The 22,864-nt window shown below is 32.0% G+C and overlaps 1 protein-coding gene across 3 annotated transcripts; it reads left to right on the forward strand.

Annotated features, from left to right (window-relative positions):
- The first annotated feature begins 10,586 nt into the window (after positions 1-10,586).
- LOC117917737 lies at positions 10,587-14,481 on the forward strand. 3 transcript variants are annotated; one of them, XR_004651753.1, is made up of 6 exons: positions 10,588-10,792; positions 12,391-12,477; positions 12,617-13,000; positions 13,094-13,263; positions 13,760-13,839; positions 13,929-14,481. XR_004651753.1 is itself a non-coding variant. In XM_034834108.1 (4 exons), the coding sequence occupies exons 2-4, from the start codon at positions 12,409-12,411 to the stop codon at positions 14,188-14,190; spliced, it is 411 nt and encodes a 136-aa protein (XP_034689999.1). In that variant the 5' UTR covers positions 10,604-10,792; positions 12,391-12,408; the 3' UTR covers positions 14,191-14,481. The 3 variants fall into 3 exon arrangements, 1 of the variants encoding a protein (XP_034689999.1); XR_004651752.1 differs by having other exon boundaries at positions 10,587-10,792; positions 12,617-13,263; XM_034834108.1 differs by lacking the exons at positions 12,617-13,000; positions 13,094-13,263 and having other exon boundaries at positions 10,604-10,792.
- The last annotated feature ends 8,383 nt before the right edge of the window (positions 14,482-22,864 follow it).

The raw sequence follows: 22,864 nt of genomic DNA on the forward strand, positions 1-22,864 counted from the left end.
GTTGGTTCAATTAATTACCTTATTTTACTTTCAAAAATTATGATAACATTTATTACAACGCATATGAAGCAATAAATTTTACTAAGGGGATAAAAAGAAACAACAAAAGAAAATATAAATATAAATATAAATATAAATATATTAATATGTTAATTGAATCGATAGTATAATTATTTATGAAGTAATCACTAGAATGAAACCTTGTTGATGTGGAGGGTGTAAATCTATTTTTGTCATACAATGTTATTAATGTAGGATGTATATTTTGAAAAAAGGCAATTGCTGCAAGCTTTCCTTATAAATTTTTCTATCTTTCAAATCATTTTGAGACTTCTTTTATTGTAGCAATTAGGTGCTTGTTTACCGGGTTTCTCTCCCTAACATCCTAGATTTTTGGATAGATTTTTTTTTTTGAATAAAAAATATAAATAAAATAATTAAAAATTCAAATAAACTCAAAACAAGTGAGGAAAAAAACTTTAATTACATTAGCAAGGTTGTATAGCAAAGCTTGGAGAAAATGTAAGGACTAAATTTTTGTTAAGGAAGGTTAATGTAGAGGATTGAAGTATTATATTAGATTTTAATAATTGAATACATTTTTCTAAATATAATTTTAGTAAATTTTTCTAACTCTTATAGTTGAATTAATTCTCCTAAAATCATAAATTTCATAACTTTTATTAAAATTTGAAACTTAATTTATGTAATTAAAAGTAACTGGGAAATCAAGGATATAGTTAATTAAATTAAAATAAATAATTTTAGGGGATACATGGAACATCTAGAGTGTAGAGATTTTAAGGTCAATATTGTTATTCTTGTATCTATTAAGGGTATTTTTGGTACTCTATGGAGATGAGAAGGGCATACACTAAATGAAAAAAAATCATCATTTTTTCTCTTCTTCTCTTAACTCTTTTGAGTTCTTCTCTCCTCCATTTTGGTGGCAAGGCTTCAAAGATGCATTGAAGAAAAGCAAGGGTTAAAAGAAGTTTCTAAGTGTTAAGATAGAGCCCTAAAAAGTATGACATGATGTAACATAATAAGATTTCATTAATAAATTTCTTTATTATGATTTTTAGCCCCACTTATATCCTTGATTGCATTGTTTGTTGTTTGAGCATTCATATCTATATTGCATTATACATGATTTAAGTGTATTAAGACTTGCATAAAAGATACATGTCCTGGGTTCCTTACAAGATGATAAATTGTTCACAATCGATTCATGAAATTCAACAATCCAGTAGAGATTATAATGCATTACTTTCTAATTAGAGGAATGACTTTTCTTGGCCATGAAGATGGTTTTCCAATGTTGAGTATACTAGTGTGTATGATTATACATTAGACAGAAGCTACGATAAATCATGACATTAACTATCGGGTAGTCATGATTTACTGAGCTACTATATTGCATAAACTCTAAACCTTGAGAGAATATTGAGTTAGTCCTAAGGTCTTCAGTGACTTAGACCTATGAGTGAAACCTTAAAGTGATCAAATATTCCCTACAAATTAGGTCACCATTGATTAAGGCTAGTAACAATAGATATTTTCAAGATAGACATCATGATATATCTCATGGGATTAAGACAGTGTGTCATTTTGGGTGATCTTAAAAATTTGTTATCATGTAAATTATGGTTCCTTTCGTGGAATTTGACATACACTCTTTGCAAGTTAGATTATGTCAATTGATTACATAATAAAAAGGCCTAAAACTTAAGAATTATAAAGGTAATCTTGAGAAGTTGATAACTTTCGCCTCGTTAGATTGCAAACACCAATCATTGGGAGTTTGCATGCAATTGATTAGTAGGTCACAAACTCAGGGTTAATATCTTGATGTAATTTCATAGGATACTAGAGTGCAATTAATTATATTTAGTGGAGTGTTGAGTCAACTCTAAAATTCAATTCAAAGTAAACCAATATTTTCCTATGGGTTCTAATGGTCTCCACTTGAGCTCATAAGAGTAAAAAATATACGATTGCACAAGATTTTATGATTAATTATATATATTAGACTGATTAATTAATTGAAACCTAATTGGGCTAATTAATTAAGGGTTACTTGAATAAAAAGAATGAAATCATCCCTACCTTGTAAAATTAACCCTCCACTTTTTTTCACCCTTAAAAAAATACCCATTTTGGACAAGAATGCTCTCACTTTTTCTTGCAAAAATAACTATTTCTTTCAAAACACACATGTAAATAATGGAAGTGGTAAAGGGTATTTGTGTCAAAAATGGGTTACACTTCAAGTTAAAAAAATGAGAGAGGTTAGTTTTACAAATTTAGGATCTTTTCATCCATTTTAATCAATTAATCCATTAATTAATTAGGGCATAATGGACTAAATTAATTAGCCTAAGCCCAAGGTGGGCTCATGTCACTTAATCCCATTAGGAGGACTATATAAACCTCGTTAAGGGTTTAGGATTTTATTGTTTAGATCTTTCAAACACCTAACTTCTAGGGAGCTTTCACCCTCCTCTCCCTCAAGAAGGTTATGTAGCCACTCTACACAAGTGTCATGGTTAAGCAAACAAGTGATTAGGTGGAAGATCATCACGATAAATGAAATATTGCCCTCTTCCTTTGGTTGGAATCTTGATCTAGAAGCGTTTAGATCAAAGATACATTTTTAAGCCATAGATCTATAGTTTTAGAATAGTATTTGCTTTTGTTTCATAGATCTAGAGTTCCTAGGTTGGTAGAGAGAATGCACTTATGATTTAGGGCTTATCCCAACAACCAGTATCAGAGTCCTAGAATAGAAAAAACATGCTAGATCTAATCTAAGGTATGTTAGCTCTATTTTTCAAGGCAATTTGATTCATCTTATAGCCAAAATGGATGAATGTTTGGATGCTTATCTTTTTTTATAATATAAATATTGAATATTGAATTTGTTTTCCTTTTTCTTAGATTGGGTTGTAAACTCCCTAATGAGTATAGACTTTTTATTCCAACATAATTTTTTTTAGATGGATTGTAAGCTTGGTTTGAAGAGCACAAGTTTTTTGTCTTATTGTAATTTTTTTAATCCATATGTGGTGACTTTAGAGAAGAAAACAAAGGCTCAAATGGTTTAAAGGCATTCATGGAGGAAAACCATTTCAAAATAGTAAGAAATTGCATGTAATTTATGCAATGTGCATTTGAAAACCCTTGTTTTTTTTTTTTTTTTTTATGTGTAAATTTTAAGGTTTTTGTTTTATTTTTTATTCTTAATTTTTGTTGTAGGGTCATTTCGTCATTTTGATGATTTTTGGAATTTTTAAATGTCATATTTTTATTACCCAAATTTGTAACAAGATCCCTAAATGCGATGAGATTTTTTTTTTTAATAAAATTTCCATGTATATGCTTTTATGCCCTTTTATGTATATTTTGTTATATATGACATGTTTGGCAGATAACCAAGTTTTTGCTTTATCTTAAAAAAAGGAAAATAAATTTTCATGAAAATAATTTTTATGGAAAGATTTTATGAAAATACTAAGAGCATATTCTTTCTTTTTTTCAAAATTAATTCTTAAAGATTTTATTTTTAAAGTCTTCTTTTAAGAATAGAAGTTTTCCTTTTGCATAAGATACTAATTCAAGAGAAGTTTTTTTAATTTTTTTTTTTTGGGGTGGGGAATTCATGATAGTGATTTATTGTTGGATGGTTACCAAAACAGTTTTGGAAACTTAACAACGTAATAGGAATATAATTCTTTGAAAATAAGTTCCAAAATAGAATATTTATTAAGTTGGAAATAATGTATGGAAAATAATATTTTTACCAAAATAGAATATTTCTTTGAGAATTTTAGCTAGACATGTTTGTAGTGGGAGCAACCATCTCAACGGTGAGATTCTTCACTTAGTAACATTGATGTCAAGGATTATGGTTCTACACTTAACTTGGAATATGAAAGTGACTTACCTAACGTAGGCATTTTCATAAAATAAGTTCTAAACTAAAACAATCTCTATGTAGAGATAAGATCATGACCTACCCAATGTAAGCTTTACTCTTATATTAATAGTGGGATACCTAGCAAGAGACATGTGGCACTAAGAGCTCTATATTTTTGCTAAACTCTTATTTTATTTAATGATGAATGCTCAATTATTAAAGCATGTTATTGTTTAATATTACGACAATCATGTTGTATAATCTAATCACCCTCATTCTCACAAGTAATAAATTGACTAGATCTAACTATGCAAATTAAAAAAGAAATTTGGATATAGTTCTCACATCAAATGAGTTAAAATAAGTAACTCAGACCTTACTGGATTCCGTCAGGATGACTAAGGGGATTCTTAGAGATTAGAAGAGTGTTTATATGGGAGTCATGGATTCTTTAGGTTCTTCTACCAAGAAGATAAAAAAGAACACCAAATAAGGAAGGTTTTAAGAGATGAAATGAGATAACAAGCTTAGGGGCAAGAAACTCTTTTGTGGCCTTTTAAAACATTGAAAAAGGAATGCTTGGATTACTTAATGAAAAGGAAAGTACACATCATATTCTTATTGTTGAATATATAGTGTTGGATACATTTTGATCCCACTATTTGTGATTATTTACAAGGTTTTCAACAAGTGAGAAGCTTACATGATGAGGATGTACTTACCTTAACTTTAGTTACAAAGTTAGTTGTACAAGCTAGTGGGAGGTATAACCTTCTTTTGTCTATTACTCTATTGCCACTTTTTTCAGGTAATAAGAATAGTCCTATCTCACTAAAAAGGAAAGAACCTAATTCTAATTAAACATTTGGCATCAAAGCCTAGGTTATTAATTTAAATAGGATCCAAAAATTGGATGTTTGGGGGCATTAGACACTTTGATTCTAGAAGAACTTCTAGCTTGTGAATCCCATATAGAAGTAAAATAACTAAAAGGTTCTTTACTCTTAAAGGATATAGAGCCAAAGAATGTTTAGAGTTAATGCACTATGAGTACCTCATCACCTTTATAAATGATTACTCTAGGTTTGAATATATTTACCTAATGCATAGGAAATTTGAATCCTTAGATAAAGTTGAATCTAAGGTAGAATTAAAGAAACAATTAGGTAAACATATTAAGGCATTTCTATCTAATCAAAGTGGTGAGTATATATATATATATATATATATATATATATTATTTCATTAAAGAAGGATGTGATTATATCCTAGTTGAGTGCGCCTAGAACTCCATGGCAAAACGGTGTAGCGAAAAGAATAAATCGAACTTTAATGAATATAGTGAAATCTTTGATGAGTTTTTAATCACTTTTGATATCCTTTTGGGGATATGCCTTGGAGACTACAACTTACTTGCTTAACCTAATGCCTTCCAAGTTAGTACCTTTGACTCCCACAGAGATGTGAACATGTCATAAACCTAGTTTGTGGCATATTCTCACATATGGAGGTGTCAATTTTTAGGATATCTAAAAGGAACCAAAAGGTCATTACTTTTATAGTCAAGTCGATCAAACAATATTTGTTAGCACAAATGTCAAGTTTATAGAAAAAAATATATGATAAGTAATAAGGCCAAATGTGATATAGATCGGAGAACACCTGAAGACATTCCCACAATAGCATAAAAAACTATGGATCTAAAGGTTTCTACACCTACCTTTACATGCAGTTCTAGTACATAAGAGTCTTGTCATAGTGAGAGGGTTGTTATACAATTAGATAGGTTCATGTATTTAAGAAAGTCTTTCAAGTCAATTCTAGAGGAACATGAGACTGATCTCATATATTATGATGAAGCTATGAGCGATGTTAATGCTTAACTTGTTGGGAACCCTTGATTTCTTTGTTCACATAACCTAAATCATATAGGTGCATACAAACTACCCTAGGGCGTTGGATCCTATGTAATGAAAACAAATTCATATTTTTAACAATCTCAGATCAAGATGAAAAAAATTAGAAAACTTCACATTTGATTTGGATGTTCCCAAATCAATTTTGCTTGATGAAGATGAAGCTTGAAGAGTTTGAGAGTCTCATACATCTAAGCTCTTCCCGTTGATAACTTGAACCATAATCTTGGCATTCCAAAGTGTGCACTTTGGAAGGGAAGAATCCTTGAGTCTCTTTTTCTCTAGAGGTGGAAGACAACTCACACCAAAAGGTAATGGAAACCTTAACCCTTAAGGGGGTATTTATAGGGCTCCCCTATTGCGCTTAAATGACTTGAGCCCACCAATGCTTGGGTCACTTAATATAGTAAAAAACTTATTTTAATTGATTAATTAACCGTATAGGACCATCTAATTAATCAATTAACCCAATCCAGAAAACATATTCACTATCCTTTGTGCAATTTTATATAATTACCAAAATGCCCTTATGCACAAGAGTGAACTTAGAGTTAATCCAACCTTAAAAAATCATACTATCATGGTATATGAGCTCAGAGTAAGGAGCATTATGACTCATAGGAGTATTGACTCCCTCATAATTCAATTCTGAAGTTGATTCAACATTCAACTAAAGAGAATAAATTACATTCCAATACCCTATGTGATAACAATGAGATAAAGTTGGGGCCTATGACCTACTATTCATTGCAGGCAAACTCCCCATAAATTGGTGTTTGTAATCTAACAAGGTAGTTGAAAAAATAAAGGCTATGCTTAAATGAGAAAAACACCCAAGAAAATGGTGAATTGGGGTTTTCAAAAAACTTTTTCAACATAACAAATTCAAGCACAATATAATAAAAAAATAAAGAGATAGAGTTAGAGAATTTAAACTCAGGATTTTATAGTGGTTCAACACTTCCTTACCTACGTCCACTTTCCTTAAGCTCTTAAGCAAGTGAGGGCTCCACTAGCTTAAAACTTCAATCAAGCTTCCAATCCTTTACACTTGGATTTCGACTCAAATGGGCTCTTACACAATCTCTTCAAGATTCAAACCTCTTGAAGGCTTTAACACTCAAGTTTTATAAGAATGAATCCCTCAACCTAGCTCAAAGATAGCTCAAATACAAATCAAAGCTAGGATGACTCATAAGGGTGCACTAAAAGATATGCAAGTGAGGATTTAATGCACTATGAAAGAAATGAGAGCTTTGAAAGCAAGAACAAGTAAGTAGACAATTGATTGCAAGTGTTCTCTATGTCATAAATGAAGTGGAGCTCTCAATTTATAAGTTTCTAAGCTCGGGAGCCAAGAAAAGCCAAAGGCACCCTCGACCGGTCGAGTTGGGGGTCGACCGGTTTTCTAGCCGTTAGAGCATTTAATGCTTTGGTAGGTTATCGTTGCTTCGACCAAACCTCGACATGAGGTCGACCGGGAAGAAGGAAACCTCAACCGGGCAGAGGAAGCTACTGGATGAGAGAGAGTGTTTTTGGCACTCCTCGATCGGACCTTGATCAGACAAGGGCAACTAGTTGACCGGTTCTCCAATCGGTTGAGCCGGTTGGCCAGAGTTTCGACCGATTCGGCCTTTTGGCCCCGAAAAGCTATCTTTTTCAATTCCTTTCTTTTCTAACACTTAGGCAAGGTCTTTAGGTAAATTAATATGTCAATTTTGAAACGTTTTTGCCTAAGGTATATTTGATAAAACTCGAGTTTTAATGAAATCGAAATTTTAGAGAATAAACCGAGTTTTCAAAGATGCATGAAAAGGTATGAAAAACCTAAGTGCACCCATGCATTCATCTTACATTCGTTTCCTATGATCAAAAGTCTCGATCTTGTATCCATTTGATCTTTTGATGAATTTCCGAATTTATACCTGAGATTCTTTACCATTCAAACCAATTAGTCATTTAACCATGATTTGTTATCATCAAAACCTGATTAAGAGAACCCTTGGGCTAATAGTAGTGTTATAACCTATCAAGATTACCTCTCTAATATTTGAGTTACAAATCACATTTGTTATGTAATCAATTGATATATTCTAGCTCCAACGAGCATATGTCAAATTTCCTCTAAAGTTACCAAGTGGAAGATTCATGGATTTAAAGATCCCCTTCATTGATTGGATTTAATCTAAAAACAAATAAATGGAAGGTAAAGCCTTATTTAGTCCTAGATTTAAACTTTTCTCTTTAAATATTTTTGTTGCCTTAGATATAGCATCTGAATATTGTAGATGCATACACACTTGAGATCCCAGGCTAGAATAGATTTTTCTAGGTATTCCAACAATTGATTGCTTAGGTGGGTCCCTAAAATTTATTTATTGTTCTCTTGGTAGTGAGTTGTGGAGACTTTTCTGATTCAACTAGGACGTTAAACTATTGTATAGTTTTGTTTCTTTGAGGTCACTTGCAAGTGTGCTTAATGCATAACTAGTTAGGAGGCCAAATAAGTAGTCAAACTTCAAGATATTGTTTCTAATGGCTAGTTGACTTCCATTTCATATAAAAAGACTTCTTAACCCACATTTATGTTCTTCCAACAACATAACATTTAATTACATTCATTGTGAGAGTGCAAAAACAATCCAAAAATGGATTTATTCTTTCCTTGATTGTACTTTAAAATCCCAACCTCATTTCCATACTTGTGACCCTTGTCTAACTATTAGGTCTTGAAAAATCACATTGGAATAATTTGTTTTCACTTTTATCATTGTGGAATTGTGAAAAAGAGATTTAGGTTGTGTTTGGTTCCTAGAAAATACTAAGGAAAGAAAAAAATACAAAGGAATATGATTTTTTCATGTTTTGTTGTCCTATGAAAAATATAAAAGAAAATAAAATATAATTACAATTAATTAAAATTTTTATGTATGTTTAAATTATTTAATCTTTATATCAATGAGTTTGAAGTAACAAATAAAACTAATTTATCGACTTTTAATCTATTTTTTATTTTTGTTCATTTTTTCTTTCCTTCTACTTTTCTTTTGTATTTTCTTTCATTTGCATTTTCCCTTAATTTTTTCGGGAACTAAACATAGCCTAGGGGGTTGAGGGATGCTCCTAGGTGAACTCTACATAGCAAATCTAAGTGTAAAGAAAGAACCTTACTTATAAGAGGTTTTGAAGAATAGTGGATGGCCTCTCCTAACTTGAGATTGCAGCGAAAGGGAGTGGATGTATATAGTTTGTCGAACCATTATAAATATCTTTTGCAATCTCTCCCCTTTCCTCCCTTTATCTACTATTTATTTTAACTATTGCATTGCACCCATATAACTTATAATTTAAAAATTGATCAAGGTTTTTGAAAATTGCCCAACATCAAATTCAATTCCCCCCACCCCTCCCTCATTTGGGTGTATACCTAGGTTGTACTAACTTGTTTCCAACCAATATTTTAAGAATTTACATGAATACATCATGTATAAATAAGGAAGATGAAAAATATGTACTAATGAAAAATTGTACAATAACCATTGGAATCAAATTGAACAAAAAAAAAAAAGAGTACAATTTTAATTGTTATGTATTATAATTACTAAAAAATTACAATTTAATTGTTATTAGTAAAATGAAATTCTTCTAAATGTAATATAATAAGAAATATTTTACGCATATATAAAATGATTATATAAGAAGGATGGAACAAAAGAAATGGTTTATAAATAGAATAGTAAAAATTAAATACATCTATAAAAAAGACAATAAGTTTGAAAACAAAATTAATGGAATTAGTAATATTTTAATTCTAAAAAGAAAGCATGAAATATATATATATATATATATAGGGATGACAACAAGGAGGGTTTGGAACGAATCAATCCCATCTCAACCGTGTCTCATTTATTCAAAATATTTCTCATCCTCATCCCATTAAAAAATTAAATTGGACGAGGTAGGTATGAAAAATTTTCATACTTGCCCCCATCGCGTTTAACACTTTTTTTGAATTTTTTTAATGTTTTTTTAAAAATATTTTTAAATTTTCTTAATTACATTAAAATAAATATATTATAAATAATTAAAACCTTATAATTTTTTATAACTTATTTTAAAATTATTTTATTATTATATAATAAATATAAAAAAATAGGAAAATAAAAATTAAATTAAAGTGTGTGGAACAAGACAATACCAAAACACGTCTCGAACCTGTCTTGGGTTTTTAAAAAAATATCAAATCCGACTCAACCCGATTTATTTAAATTTTGGACTCCTCCTAATAGGGGTATGACAAAGTAGGTACCTGAAAAAACCCACCCCATTGTCATCCTTATATATAAATCATATTAGGGTGATCTTTTTGTCCATGGAAGCTCCTATTAAATTCAAAATATTTTATATATGAACTTTGTTTTAAGGTAGAAAAATGTTGAAAGGTTAGTATTGATTGAGTAAATAAAATGATATAAAATTAATCTAAATTATTTTAAGGTATACTTAATTAATTAATTATAAAATTGATATGACATTAAATATAATTGTTATATACATTTAAAAAATTATTTATTTATCAAATTTTTGAAGCTCGATTCGGGCTTAAAGTTGATTAAATTGACCATGAATTGAAAATTAAATTATTTATCAAATTTATAACTTAGTATGATTAGGAGCGTGCTTTCTGATAATTCTAATTCTAACAATATAAAACTTTAATATTTGAAGTATTATAAAGTTTAAATACAGTTCAAGAATGAATCCCAAACACACTCTAAAATCAACACTCCATAGCAAAGTGATGTTGGGCGATTGGCTGATCACCTGACTAATGCTAAAGTGGCTCTGTACACCCCATAGGGTTTGCTAGCAGTGCATAAGGCCCGATCTCCATCTGCACAAAAGCAATCGACATTTTTCTCCAAACACTGCTTTTCTATCAATCTCTGAGTTCAAGGTACTGCTCCAGTCTCTATTCTCAATTCAATCAATCGACTTCTAGGTTATTAGATACAATCGTTTGGATGCTGATTTTTTTTTTTGAATCGTAAAATTTTCACCATCTAGGGCTCGAGAATACAGAAAACGACGATTTACTCAAGAATCGTATGACTCTTTTTGCTTAGTTGATCTGATTTTTTTCTCTTTTGTTGTTGTTATTATTTTGGATTTTTGGCAGCAAGGAAAGTGAGAGAGATAACAGAGGAATAAAAATGTGGTTTTGTTTTATTTTTCTTCCTTTTCTTAGTACCCGAGCAGAGGGTCAGATTTCATTCTTAGAGATTTATGACTTGGGAATGCTATTGCTGGAAGTTTTGAAATCTAAGGTTGAACAGACGTGGTTTGGATCATAGCTAAGACTGAAATTTTTGTTAGATTGAGGGTATTTGCTGTTTGGGAATATTTTCTTCTGAAAAAATAGATTCAGTTTAGATGCAGAGAAAATATGAGAAAAGTAATTAAAGTTTTGATTGGGAATTTTTCACCACTTAGAATTAGGGAATATAGAAAAAGTGCCTCTTACTCAAAACTCACACGTACTATTTGGCCTTGTTGAAATGGGTTTATTTATTTATTTTTTATTATTATTTTTTCGAAGCAAAAGATAAGAGATAGCAAAATAATGAAGATGTTGTTTTCTTTTTTGGCCCTATTTTCTTGGAAACCAAACATAGGGTTAGGGTTTCTTTTTGAATGCTTTTAACTCCTCAATTTTATTGCTAAAAATTTTGAATTCTAGGATTTCATTTTGGACTACTGCTCAGGCTATAATTTTGGGAACATTATCTTGTACCATTGTATATAAAAAAATTAGGTTGAACTGACGTTCACTAATTTTAACATGGAAAAATTTTTTTGATAAGGAAACAATATATTAAAAAGCACCAAAAGAAGGGTGCACAAAGTGCACAAGATGTATACAAGAGCACTAAGGGGCAAATTTTACCATGGAAACATAAATGGATACCTCATGTAAATGGAAGCCTTTGAAAAAAAAAAATGCAACAAAAAAAAAAAAATCTTTATCTTAAAGGAACATAAAGAACTTTAAAGTGCAAAATAAGTATAATGAATATAATATTATGGACACTTTGGGAAAGAAAAAGTCTACAAACTTTTTGTACTATTATATCTAGTGTAGATATAGATTGGTTTGAAAAACTGAACATTGATGATCCAGGTTTGGGTTTGGGCCTTTCTTGGTGCTGATTGTCTAATTGGTGCGCTGTAGTCCACTTGTTTGTAGTAGTTGTTATTTGATGAAAGTGATTACTGTTAGGGTTAGTTTGAAGTGCCTAAGATGAATATGATGCCCATTAATTCTTTAAGGCCTAGAGTTGGGGCTGATTGAATTGCACACCAAATGTTTGAAGATCTGATTCTGAAAATTATTTTGTTTTTTTTTTTCCTTTTTGCTTTTCAATGACACTCTTCTTATTTGGTTTTTTTTTTCCCTGTTCCTTTCTTCCATGAAATATGAATGATGTTTGATTACATCTCACGGCTTTGTTTGATTATACTCCCTCATAGTTCTGTCCTGTGTTGATTGTTTAGGGCGACAAAAAAATTTCAATGAGCACGGCTACTCCACCGAAGACTTGTCCTTCTCAATTGGTCGTTTTAAACAAGGCATTCAAATTGGTAAATTCCCACACCACCCCTCCCCCTCCCCCCCACCCACCTTTTTTTTTATTATTATTCTGAAAACATTTAAAATTATAGTTAGCACAAAAGTCTTTGGGTTGATTGGAAAAATTTGCTGAAAATGGGATATTTTCAGGAGACCTCTCAATGGTGTTGCCTACAACATAAAAAAAAAAAAAGAGTCATTTTAACAACTGAAAGCAAGAATCCCCATGTATAAGAGATGAGGAGAAGATATCCTTGAAGTTAGAAGATGCTAAAGCCTGATAAGATACAAGTGAATTTGGTTTTTCAATGGACATCTTTTACAGTTCTTTATTCCTCTATTCTCTGCAAGCATCTACCTTCAGCGCCTCACTGAAACTTGAAAAAGAGAAACCAAACAAGGAAGAAATATCTGAAGGTGTGTGGATCAATTGGTATTAGCCAATATAGAGAAGTGAGACTAGGCGTGTCTCTAATGACAGGGGAGGGAATCAGCTGATTGCACATCATACGAATCAAAAGGACATCACTTTGTGTATGTGTGTTATTTGTGTGTCTATCTATTTCTATGGAGGTGTTGTCTCCATGCTCAAACAAGGCAAAGTAACCTGCTAATATCATTATGCAGAAGAGGATGAATCCCTTTGGGAGAATCCCTCAACATGGTACAAACCAGCACAAAACTGAGGCTCTACCTTGCCAACCAATCTCTGCAAGATTGGACCTCCCTGAACTTGTACTGCCATGGTGCTGCTATGAGAATCATGATTCAAACAATTCTTGGATTGAAGGCCTAAAGTATGTTATTGTGTCTATTTTCTAAGGTTATTATCCCGCCAATCTGATATAATAGTGGCTTGTGTTGATAACTTTGATAACAATGAAAGGAAGATAGAGGAAGGCCTATCTGAAAATTTTGGTGTTCTAACTGAAATTGCTTTGAGCACTAAACTGCTTTGCTCCATTTATGGCTGCTTTATTTCTTTATATCAATTTGTTATGCATTTTGTTCTCTCTCTCTCATACGCATGCCCTTGTAGGCATAATCCCATAAGTGTGTGTATATGTATGTGTGTGTGTGTGTGTGAGTGAGAGAGAGAGAGAGAGAGAGAGAGAGAGAGAGAGAGAGAGAGGGAGAGTGTGTGTGTGCTTAAATTAAAATTACTCTAGCTACTCTTTAAAGGTATATTAGATGCCTCAATTGTACCAGTATTCACTACCAACTTCTTTTCCCCCTACTTATTAGGTTTAAAGTGTGCTTTGTGCATGATTTTATGCCTTTTTGTATATGCAGGCTGAGCAATGGGTTAAGAATATGTCCACACCTTTAGAGGATGAACCAACTGAAGTTAAGTTAGAAGCCCGACCTTCTAGGTGAGTCATCTGCCTTTAGTAACTGCACATTGGATATTATTTTGGTTCCCTATTATTTTTCAAAAGATGTATTGAATATATTTCTACAGGCTTGGACTGGGTGCTAAAGTTTCACGTCAATCCAAAATTGGGCCTTCAAATGATCCCATTGAAAGAAAATTATATGCTAAGTTGGATGCTGGGAAAAGAAAATCTTCCAAAAGTAGCAAGGAGTCTACTCTATCTGCAAGAAATGGAAGTGACAATAGTGATGATAGTGATGAGGATCTAGAGAGCAGAACCAAATCATTTAGCAAGAAGCGAGTAGTTCCTCCAACCTCATCTCTACAGAGAAACAAGAAATCAAAGTAACTTGCCACCTTACGAAATAGTATTTACTATTTTTCTCAAGCAGTCCTTTTTCTTGCTTATGCTTCTTTTACAATAGAGAAATCTAAAATGCTTAGTCTGAAAATTATCAGTTTTGACAATTTCATATATTATTTGAATGGAAAATATTTATGAGGAATGTTATATTTTGTTTGCAGAAGTTGCATAATCTCAGTTGATGAGCTTTCTTCTGTTAGTTTGTAATTCTTTGTAATTTTCTTACTATATTCTACGAATATTGCAAGTATATGAATCGTTGAATTTGCTTTTGTAGATTCTTGATATATGCCTAAACATCATTCTATTCGAAGTTGGTGTAATGTCCTTGCATTCTTTGTATAGTTTTATGAATTATAGTCGTATAAATTGCCTGATGGATGCACTATTGTGTCACAATGTCCAGAGTAAGGTTTTTGAACATTTACAAGATATTGATAACTTGTACCACATTGACTAGCACATTTTGTGTTGCTTAAATGATTTTTTCTATAGCCTTGTGTTTCACATTTGTAGTAACCTTCCATATCCTAGGAAGATTTATGATAAGAAAAATTAAATTACTTGGCTTGAACCCCCTTTTGTTGGACACTAATACTAATAGAATTATCCCAATTTGCCTACTAGAAAAAATGAAAAGAAAAATTACAACTAGATTACCCTAATAAGCTTAGCAAAGTCACAGGAACCTTGTCAAAAATTTGAAATTATGTCCTTCCACATGACGAAAACAATTCCTCCCACGATTTTGGAAGAGATTTATTAGCTCAAGAAAATAAATGATATAAGAAATTCTGATTATTTATTTATTTATTTATTTTTGTCAAGCCCATATTAAATTTAATTGCAAGATATGTTGCATTTTTATATTTTTGAACTCTTTTGGTGGGGGAAAGATGGATAGAGCTCAAGGTGGAGGGTCAATAGCTGTTAGTTTCTGGACAGATCGTGTGAGCATGTTTGATTGTATATTATCAAAACCAATTTTCTAGAATGAGACCATGAAATAATCTTTATGATTTTTGATCAAAAACAAGTGTTTAGTGGGATGAAATAGTGAAACAAAATAGGTTACAGGAACCTGTTAAAAAACTTTTCAAGTAGAAAAGAGAAACTCTTTGTTAATGCGTTCTAACGTTTTGTATTAAAATAATGCGGCATTAGTGATTGTCATTTTGAGACTTCATCACCATGAAAAACTAATCTCATTAGTCACTACCTTACATTATTTTAAAGAAAACTTGCTTGTCTGAAGGGTTCTTTTTTCTTTCTTTATTTTATTTTTATTTTTTTTATTTTTATTTTTTATGAACTCTTTTGTTCTGTACATCTTTTTCACTAAAATTCTTTCATGTTCTAAAGACCATTTTTCAAAAATTGTTTGAGAGATATTCTCTATTCTCTATTATCTTTTCATGGAAAAGAGTATAACCCACCTTTCCAAGTCTATTTTTTCAATTCTTCTCCATATTTTCAAATGATTATAAAAATCATTCCGGAAAAATCTATATTAAAAATTGACTTGAGTTATTTGAAAAGCATTGTTAAGGATTTTGTCTCAAGTCATTATGATTTGGTAGTCCTCCTTCAAGGTTCTAAAAGTTCATCTTCTTTCTAAAGTTGGCTGTTAGAGTGAGTTGAGATTAATTTTTTTTTTTTTAATTTCATAGCGTTCATAACTTCATAAAAATTGTTTCTCATTGAACTAAAAATTTCTCAAAACTTTGGCTAATATTGAAAAATTCATGGTAGATGGACATTGGAAAAACATTTTACCCAAGGCTATGTTTGGTTCCCGGAAAATGCAAAAGAAAGATAATTGGGAGGAAAATGCGAAAGAAAGAAAATTGGGAGAAATGGAAGGAAAGAAAAATTTAAGGAAATGAATATAAATTTTTTCACTTGTTTGGTTATCCATGGAAAATTCAAGGAAAAAAAAAAAGAATTCATTTTCTTTTGTTTGGTTAATCATGAAAAAAAGTCAAGGAAGAATGGAAGAAAAATAAAATCAACAATTTGTCTTAGATGCTTATCAATTTGTTGAATAATAAAATAAATTTTGTGCTCTTATTTTCTAAAAATCTGTTGCTATATTAATGTTTCGATAATCTATATGATATATCTAGATTGAAGTAGCATGACCTAGTACAGAATTTACATTTATTATTGTTAAATTATAGTCGTGGAGAATTGAAGTAATGTTAAAACAACATCAACAAAGAAACAGAAAATGCAAACCACATGAAAAATAAAATAAAGAAACAGATAAAATCTCTATTGGCATATAAGAGTATGGCATAATGACTTAAAGTGACTTAATGATTTAATTTAATTTTTTTTATTTAATCTAAATTTTTTCAGTTGATTGTTTTAAAAAATAATTATATAAATATAAAAAATAATTAAAAATAAAATATTAAATATAAATTTATTTTTAAAATATATTTTAAAACATCAAATGTAGGTTAAAACAATTCCATACCCATTTTTGTTTTCCAAAAACATTAAAAAATAGTTTTTAAAAACTGTTTTAAAAAATAGTTGGCAAACACACCCTTATTGAAAAAAATATACGGTACAAATAATATATATATATATATATATATATATATATATATATATATATATATATATATATATATATATATATATATAAAGAAAAAAAAAAAAGAAGGCCAAATAGAGTGGGCTTACAGGGGGGCATGTGCTTTTCCATTCAAATTTGCTTTTAACTATTTTACTGTTGGATTGTCCAAAAACCGAACGGAAAATGAAAGCATTTCGTTCAAAACACTCGTTGATATTCGAGATTTCACATCGACTTTCGTTTTATAACACCACCCATTAGAGATGTTTCAGAAGTTTCGCTCGAAACCTTGCGAAATTTCCTGAGCCCTTATACCGAAGAAGCATGTATCTCTCTTCTTTAAAATATCTGTATTGATGCTTTGTTTGTCTCGTGAGAAAAAGTTAGGGTAAAGAATGGGAGTGAGGAGATTTGGAGAAGAAGAATGGGAAAAAATGTAAAAAAAGAGGATTTTTCCTCTCATTTCCAGGTAGCCAAATGATGGTGATGAACTTAAATGGATTGAGGGTTTGGTAAATTAGGCCAACACTGTACTTTTTTTTGTTGAGAAAAGCATGGGAAAAACAATGGGAGATGAGAAAATTTGGAAAAGAAAATAACCATCTATTTTGAAGAATTCATTTCATCCATGGGAACTTGATTTGAAAAACGCCAGAGTTGTTGAAATCTTCGTCGGCCACCGCAAAGCCTGGCGCAGGGAGGAAAAGTGTATGGTGGACTAGATCTACGCTGCCGCAGAGGAAATTGCCTGCCTGAGGGCCAAGGTGGCGGAGCTAGAGCGGTTCGAGGCGGAGCTAAAGGCCAAGGTGGAGGAGCTAACCAGGGGAGTGGGGGAGAGGGAGGAGATGCTCGGTGAGGACAATACACGAGCCCGATAAAATTTCTCCCAACTTTTCCCTTCTCTTTTTCTCTTATTTTCCTCATTATTTTTTAAGGAAAATGGTAGGGAAAATATCATGATATTTTCTTTAATATTTTCCTTTATATTTTTTTTTCATTATATTTTTCATGTCATCCAAACTAAAGAAAATAATTTTCCACATGATTTTTTTTTCCTTTCCTTAGCATTTTTTGGGAACCAAACATAGCCCAAGTGTTTTGAAGCTTATGTTATAAAATTTGTGTTGAAATTTTTTTTATGAAACCCTAGCATCATAGGCCTAGAGTTTTGTCCTAGTGGCACCGCCCATGCGCAACCCTTATAAAACTATTCAAGGGGCTTAACCTGCACCCCATGCTTTCCAAAGGTTCCATGCTAATTGGTTTCGCCTTGCCATGGGCTGATAAGAGGAACGACTCCAACTCCCAATCAGTTTGTGTAGGAGTGTCCAAGTCTCCTTTTCATTGTTAAGTTCTCAACTAGTGACAAGCTCCCTAAACTCAATGGGGTCGACATGTCTGAACTCTGAAGAATCTTCCAACAACACCTACACGCTTAATCCCTAAAGCATGATCCCCATTTCATTCTGCTCTAACCAGTCAACATATTCTTCTTGGTAAGCACTTCCGCTACTATCACAAACACCATATAAATAGTTTGTGACATTCTCCCCCACCTAATCTCTTGCATGCCCCCGTGCAAGGCTTCTTGTCTTCACCAAATGATGCCCTTCGAATACTGCTTGCTCCCTATAAGCCAATAATCACCAAGGTTTGTAGTTGACACCCAATGGGCCAAAGATGACATTTTCTCACCCTAGGATGCAACATCCACTCGTCGTGTTATCCCAGTAACACCCCAGAAGTGTGCTCCTAGACACAAACTTCTAGCCTTAGTAGGGGAGACCTTGCATGCTACTAGAACAACAAACGAAACCTTTTCAATCCAAAGGCACCCATATTCCCTCACAGGTCCCCATAAGTGTAGCTTTGATACACGCCACAATGTCCACCTGATTGCATTGTCGCAATGTGAGGCTTCATTGGTTACTTATATTCCCATCAGGGAGATAACTCTTCGACCAAGATCATTAGAAGGGAACATCACCATGTTCACCACTTCTGCCTTGCTTTGATACCACTTGTCACGGGCTTAGAGTTTTGTTGTAGTGGCACGACCTGTGTGGCAACCCCTATAAGCCTATTCAAGGGGCTCAGCCTACATGCCATACTTTCCAAAGGTTTTATGCTAACTAGTTTTGTCATGCCATGGACTCAGTAGGGGAACGACTCCAACCCTCGACCAATTTGTGTAGGTGGCCAAATCTCCTCTTCATTGTTAAGTCCTCGATTAGCGACAAACTCGCTAAACTCAATTGGGTTGGCATGCCTAAACTTTGAAGAATCTTCCAATAACGCCTACACGCCCAATCCATGGAGCATGATCCCTACTTCATTATGCTCTGACCAACCAACATTCTTCTTGATAAGTACTTCCACCATTGTCACGGGCACCAAACAAACAATCCATGACACTAGGTTGAGCTTAGAGGTCAATCAAAGTGTTAATACCCAACCATATTTTTCTAAGTTAGGTGCCTGATGGATCGAAAATTTGTCTTCAATTGATCAACTCTCAGCACATTTATTTTAGAAAGTAATTTAACAATGATAGAAACTTTATGAAATTTCCTAATCCAATTCCCTTAGGATTTTAATGTGCCCAAATGTGTTTAATTCCCTTGAAACCTAATCTTCTTTAGTGTGTGCCTCTCTAGATTTTGAAAAACAATTCACCCCACTCAATCTCATCATCACAATGTACTTCATGAATGTTCTTCTTGGAGAAGAGTTAGGTTTTTATTGGAGTTCCAAGGAGGCTCCAAGGCCATAGGCTCTAGTGGGGTCCTAAATTTGAGGATCAAAATGTGAAGTTGAGTTGCATCCAAGATTGGAATGTAGGTACCCAATGATTAGTAAAATCTTCTAATCTTTGTTTGTTTGTTTTATTAGAAATTCTTGTGGTCCTAGGTCTCTAGTTTTTTTCTCCTAGTATGTGTAGGTGCCTTAAAAAGGGGGTTTCCACATAATTTTAGCATCTTGCTCGCTACTAATTTTATGCTTTATGGGTTGCAATGGAATGGTGGAGCAGGTTAACTAGATTAATCTATGAATTTGGTAGAAGGGTTCAAGTTTGAAAAGAGAAACTCACATCCTCTCCTTTTAGGTCGATCTAACTTATCAAGGTAGGGATTTGTAAAAACACTATTTTAATAGATTGTTTCTATTAACAATTCAAAATAATCATTTTAGATGTATACATATAGAAATTAAAGTTTTGTGCAATGCTTTCAGAACTACTCATCCAATTAGGATTTATTGATTGAATTAATGATTCAACTATGGTTGAACTATAATATTTAGCATCACATCATAAGTATATAATCTATATATGTTATCAAATTAAAAATAAATGTTAAAAGTATATATATATATATATATTTTATTTTTAATATTAATAGATTAAATTATAATAGGAATAAAATGCTAATGCAGATGTATTATTTTTTTTTTAATTTTGTTAATCATTAAGAGTATAACATTTAAATGCTAAGCTAAAGGTGAATGAGAATTTTATTATTCAGTTTTGTCAAATTGTTTTAAAAATTAAAAAGTTCATTAATCTATTTTCATGTTTGGACATTTAGAACTGCGTCCAAAATCTTTCACCCCTTGACAAATGCATTTCATGACTCAAAAAACACTATTTCAATAACCTCCTTAAGCTTGTTAGCCAAGATTTTTTCCTTATATAAGTTTGTACAAGCCTCTCATTGAGCTAATGGGCCTAAACTCCTTGATGCCCTCTTCGCCTCTCTTGCATCCAACTTAAAAAACATAGCCTTCAAGCTCCAAATGAATTCCCCAAACCACTGGAAATCAAGTGAAAATGCATCATGTCATCTAAATCTGTGGTCCAATAAATTTTCATAAAAGCAATAGTCAACTTGTCCAGCTCAGGGTTGTATTATATAAGGCCTTCAAAGCCCACTCTTCACTAAGATCACCCACAAAGCCTACTCTGTAAACTGATTTAATTGCTTGAAAACCATATCCTCAATAACAAGTTGGTTAACCCCTGGTTTTAAAAATTAACTCAAGAAAAACCATAGATTCCCCTTTTTAATTTTAACCTAACAGAAAGTGACTTTATGTCCTTTCTCAATCTACTCATGAAATCATGCCTTATATGTTAGCCATCCTATGAAAAAGTTTAAAATTTCTACTCCCATTTTAAGCCATAGAGCCCAAAGTTTTTGTCTCCAAGAACTTGCTAGAATCCAACTACTAAGCTTATAAGCCTACATTCTCTTTCCAAGTAAAAGAACCATCTGTCAAAGGTTTACTTTAAGCTAGGAGATCCAATGGAAGGTTGGAATATTAATTATTTTTCACAACAATAGAATGTTCTATTTTTGTTTCACTTGTTTTCACCTTTTATTATTATGTGAGAGCTAATTTGAGTTTTGATCTTATTGAGTTATCCTAACACTTCTTAATTGATTATATATTTATATATATATTGCAGGGAAGTTTAAAAAGGTTCTATCTCAGAGAAAATCCCTTATGATGAATAATTTTTGGATCATGTTAAACATAGATGATATGGTATTAGTTGGAAGTTCTAGTTGATGTCTCGTTGGTTTATAATTTGACATTATATTCCCTTGCGTTGAATGTTTTTAGGGGCATGCAATTTATTGTTCATGTTCTTGTAGGCATTACAACTGGAAATGAAAGGTAGGATGCTACATCATAACATTGTAGATGATCTAAAACAAGTTATCTTAGGATGGATTAGGTTCTCATTTTGACCAAATCAATGATGGTATAACATATTAGTAAACCACAAGCCATATAAGTATAGAAGAAAGTCCTTAGACGATTCCATAAATATCTTTATTTTATGTGAAATGTCTTAAAGCAAAGATGAATAAATCACTCCTTGCGGGGCAAGGAACTCATTCAATGCTGCTATTCGCAAAATTGCTCCTATACTCCAAGAAGTGCAAAAATGAGAACTAGCTCATTAAGTCTTTTTTTCCTTCTCATAAATCATTCCCTTTCTTTTTCTTTCATTTAAATAAGAAAATATTTACAATATATAATTGATGACTACAAAAGCTTTCCATTTATCGAGCTATCAAATCACCAAAATATAACCCATTCCTTAAAATCAATTACATCATGAGATCAAGAGAGTGAGTTCATACTTTGTAGTACTGTACATAACATAGCTTACATACTGATAAGTGTAGTTGACTAGAAAACAATAATCAAAATCTTGTCATTCGTTTGAGCTAATGCTCTTTGTCGAGCTGTAAATAGAATAGGAGAATTATTTTAAAATACCTTAAATTAAGGGATTCAGCTAGATAGCTTTCTGATTTAGGAATAAGTTAGTTTCCTATTTTTTCTCTTGTAATCTCCTATATAAACTGTGTATAGTCAATCTAATATACAAAATTATTATTTTTCATCCCATATTTCGTGATATGGTATTAGAGTAGTAGGTTTTTAAATCCTGGGCATCATTCTGGTCTTCATCGCTATTTTTTCTAGCCTTCATAACTGGATTTTTTTATTCACTTTTTCTTTTTCTGCTTTGTTTTGCTCTGTTTTCTGAAGGCAAAACGGAGTATTTCACATGTTCTTTTACTAGCATTCATTGCTACTAGTTTTTTGTTTCACGATCTACCTTAATTCCAAATAGATTAGGTTTTTCGTTGAAGATGTCGGAGATCTACCTTAATTCCAAATAGATTAGGTTTTTTTGTTGAAGATGTTGGAGGTTGCAGATACGACTACTACAACACAATCAGAGGAGACTGTTCAATCTCAACAACCCGAGGAATTGCAAAACATTCAGGTTGCGTATAGGCTGGATGGAAAAAATTACCTTAAATGGTCTTAACTTGTTCGCACTATGCTGAAAGGGAAAGAGAAGATCAACCATCTTATGGGTACAGGGCCAAAACTAGGAGATCCCCGTTTTGAAGCATGGGATGAAGAAGATTCTATGATTATGGCGTGGCTGTGGAATTCTATGACTCTTGAGATTAGCGACACATGTATGTTCTTGGCTACGACTAAGGATATTTGGGACGCAATCCAACAGACGTATTCAAAAGC

The sequence above is a fragment of the Vitis riparia genome, chromosome 7, assembly GCF_004353265.1.
Source record: "Vitis riparia cultivar Riparia Gloire de Montpellier isolate 1030 chromosome 7, EGFV_Vit.rip_1.0, whole genome shotgun sequence".
NCBI lineage: Eukaryota > Viridiplantae > Streptophyta > Magnoliopsida > Vitales > Vitaceae > Vitis > Vitis riparia.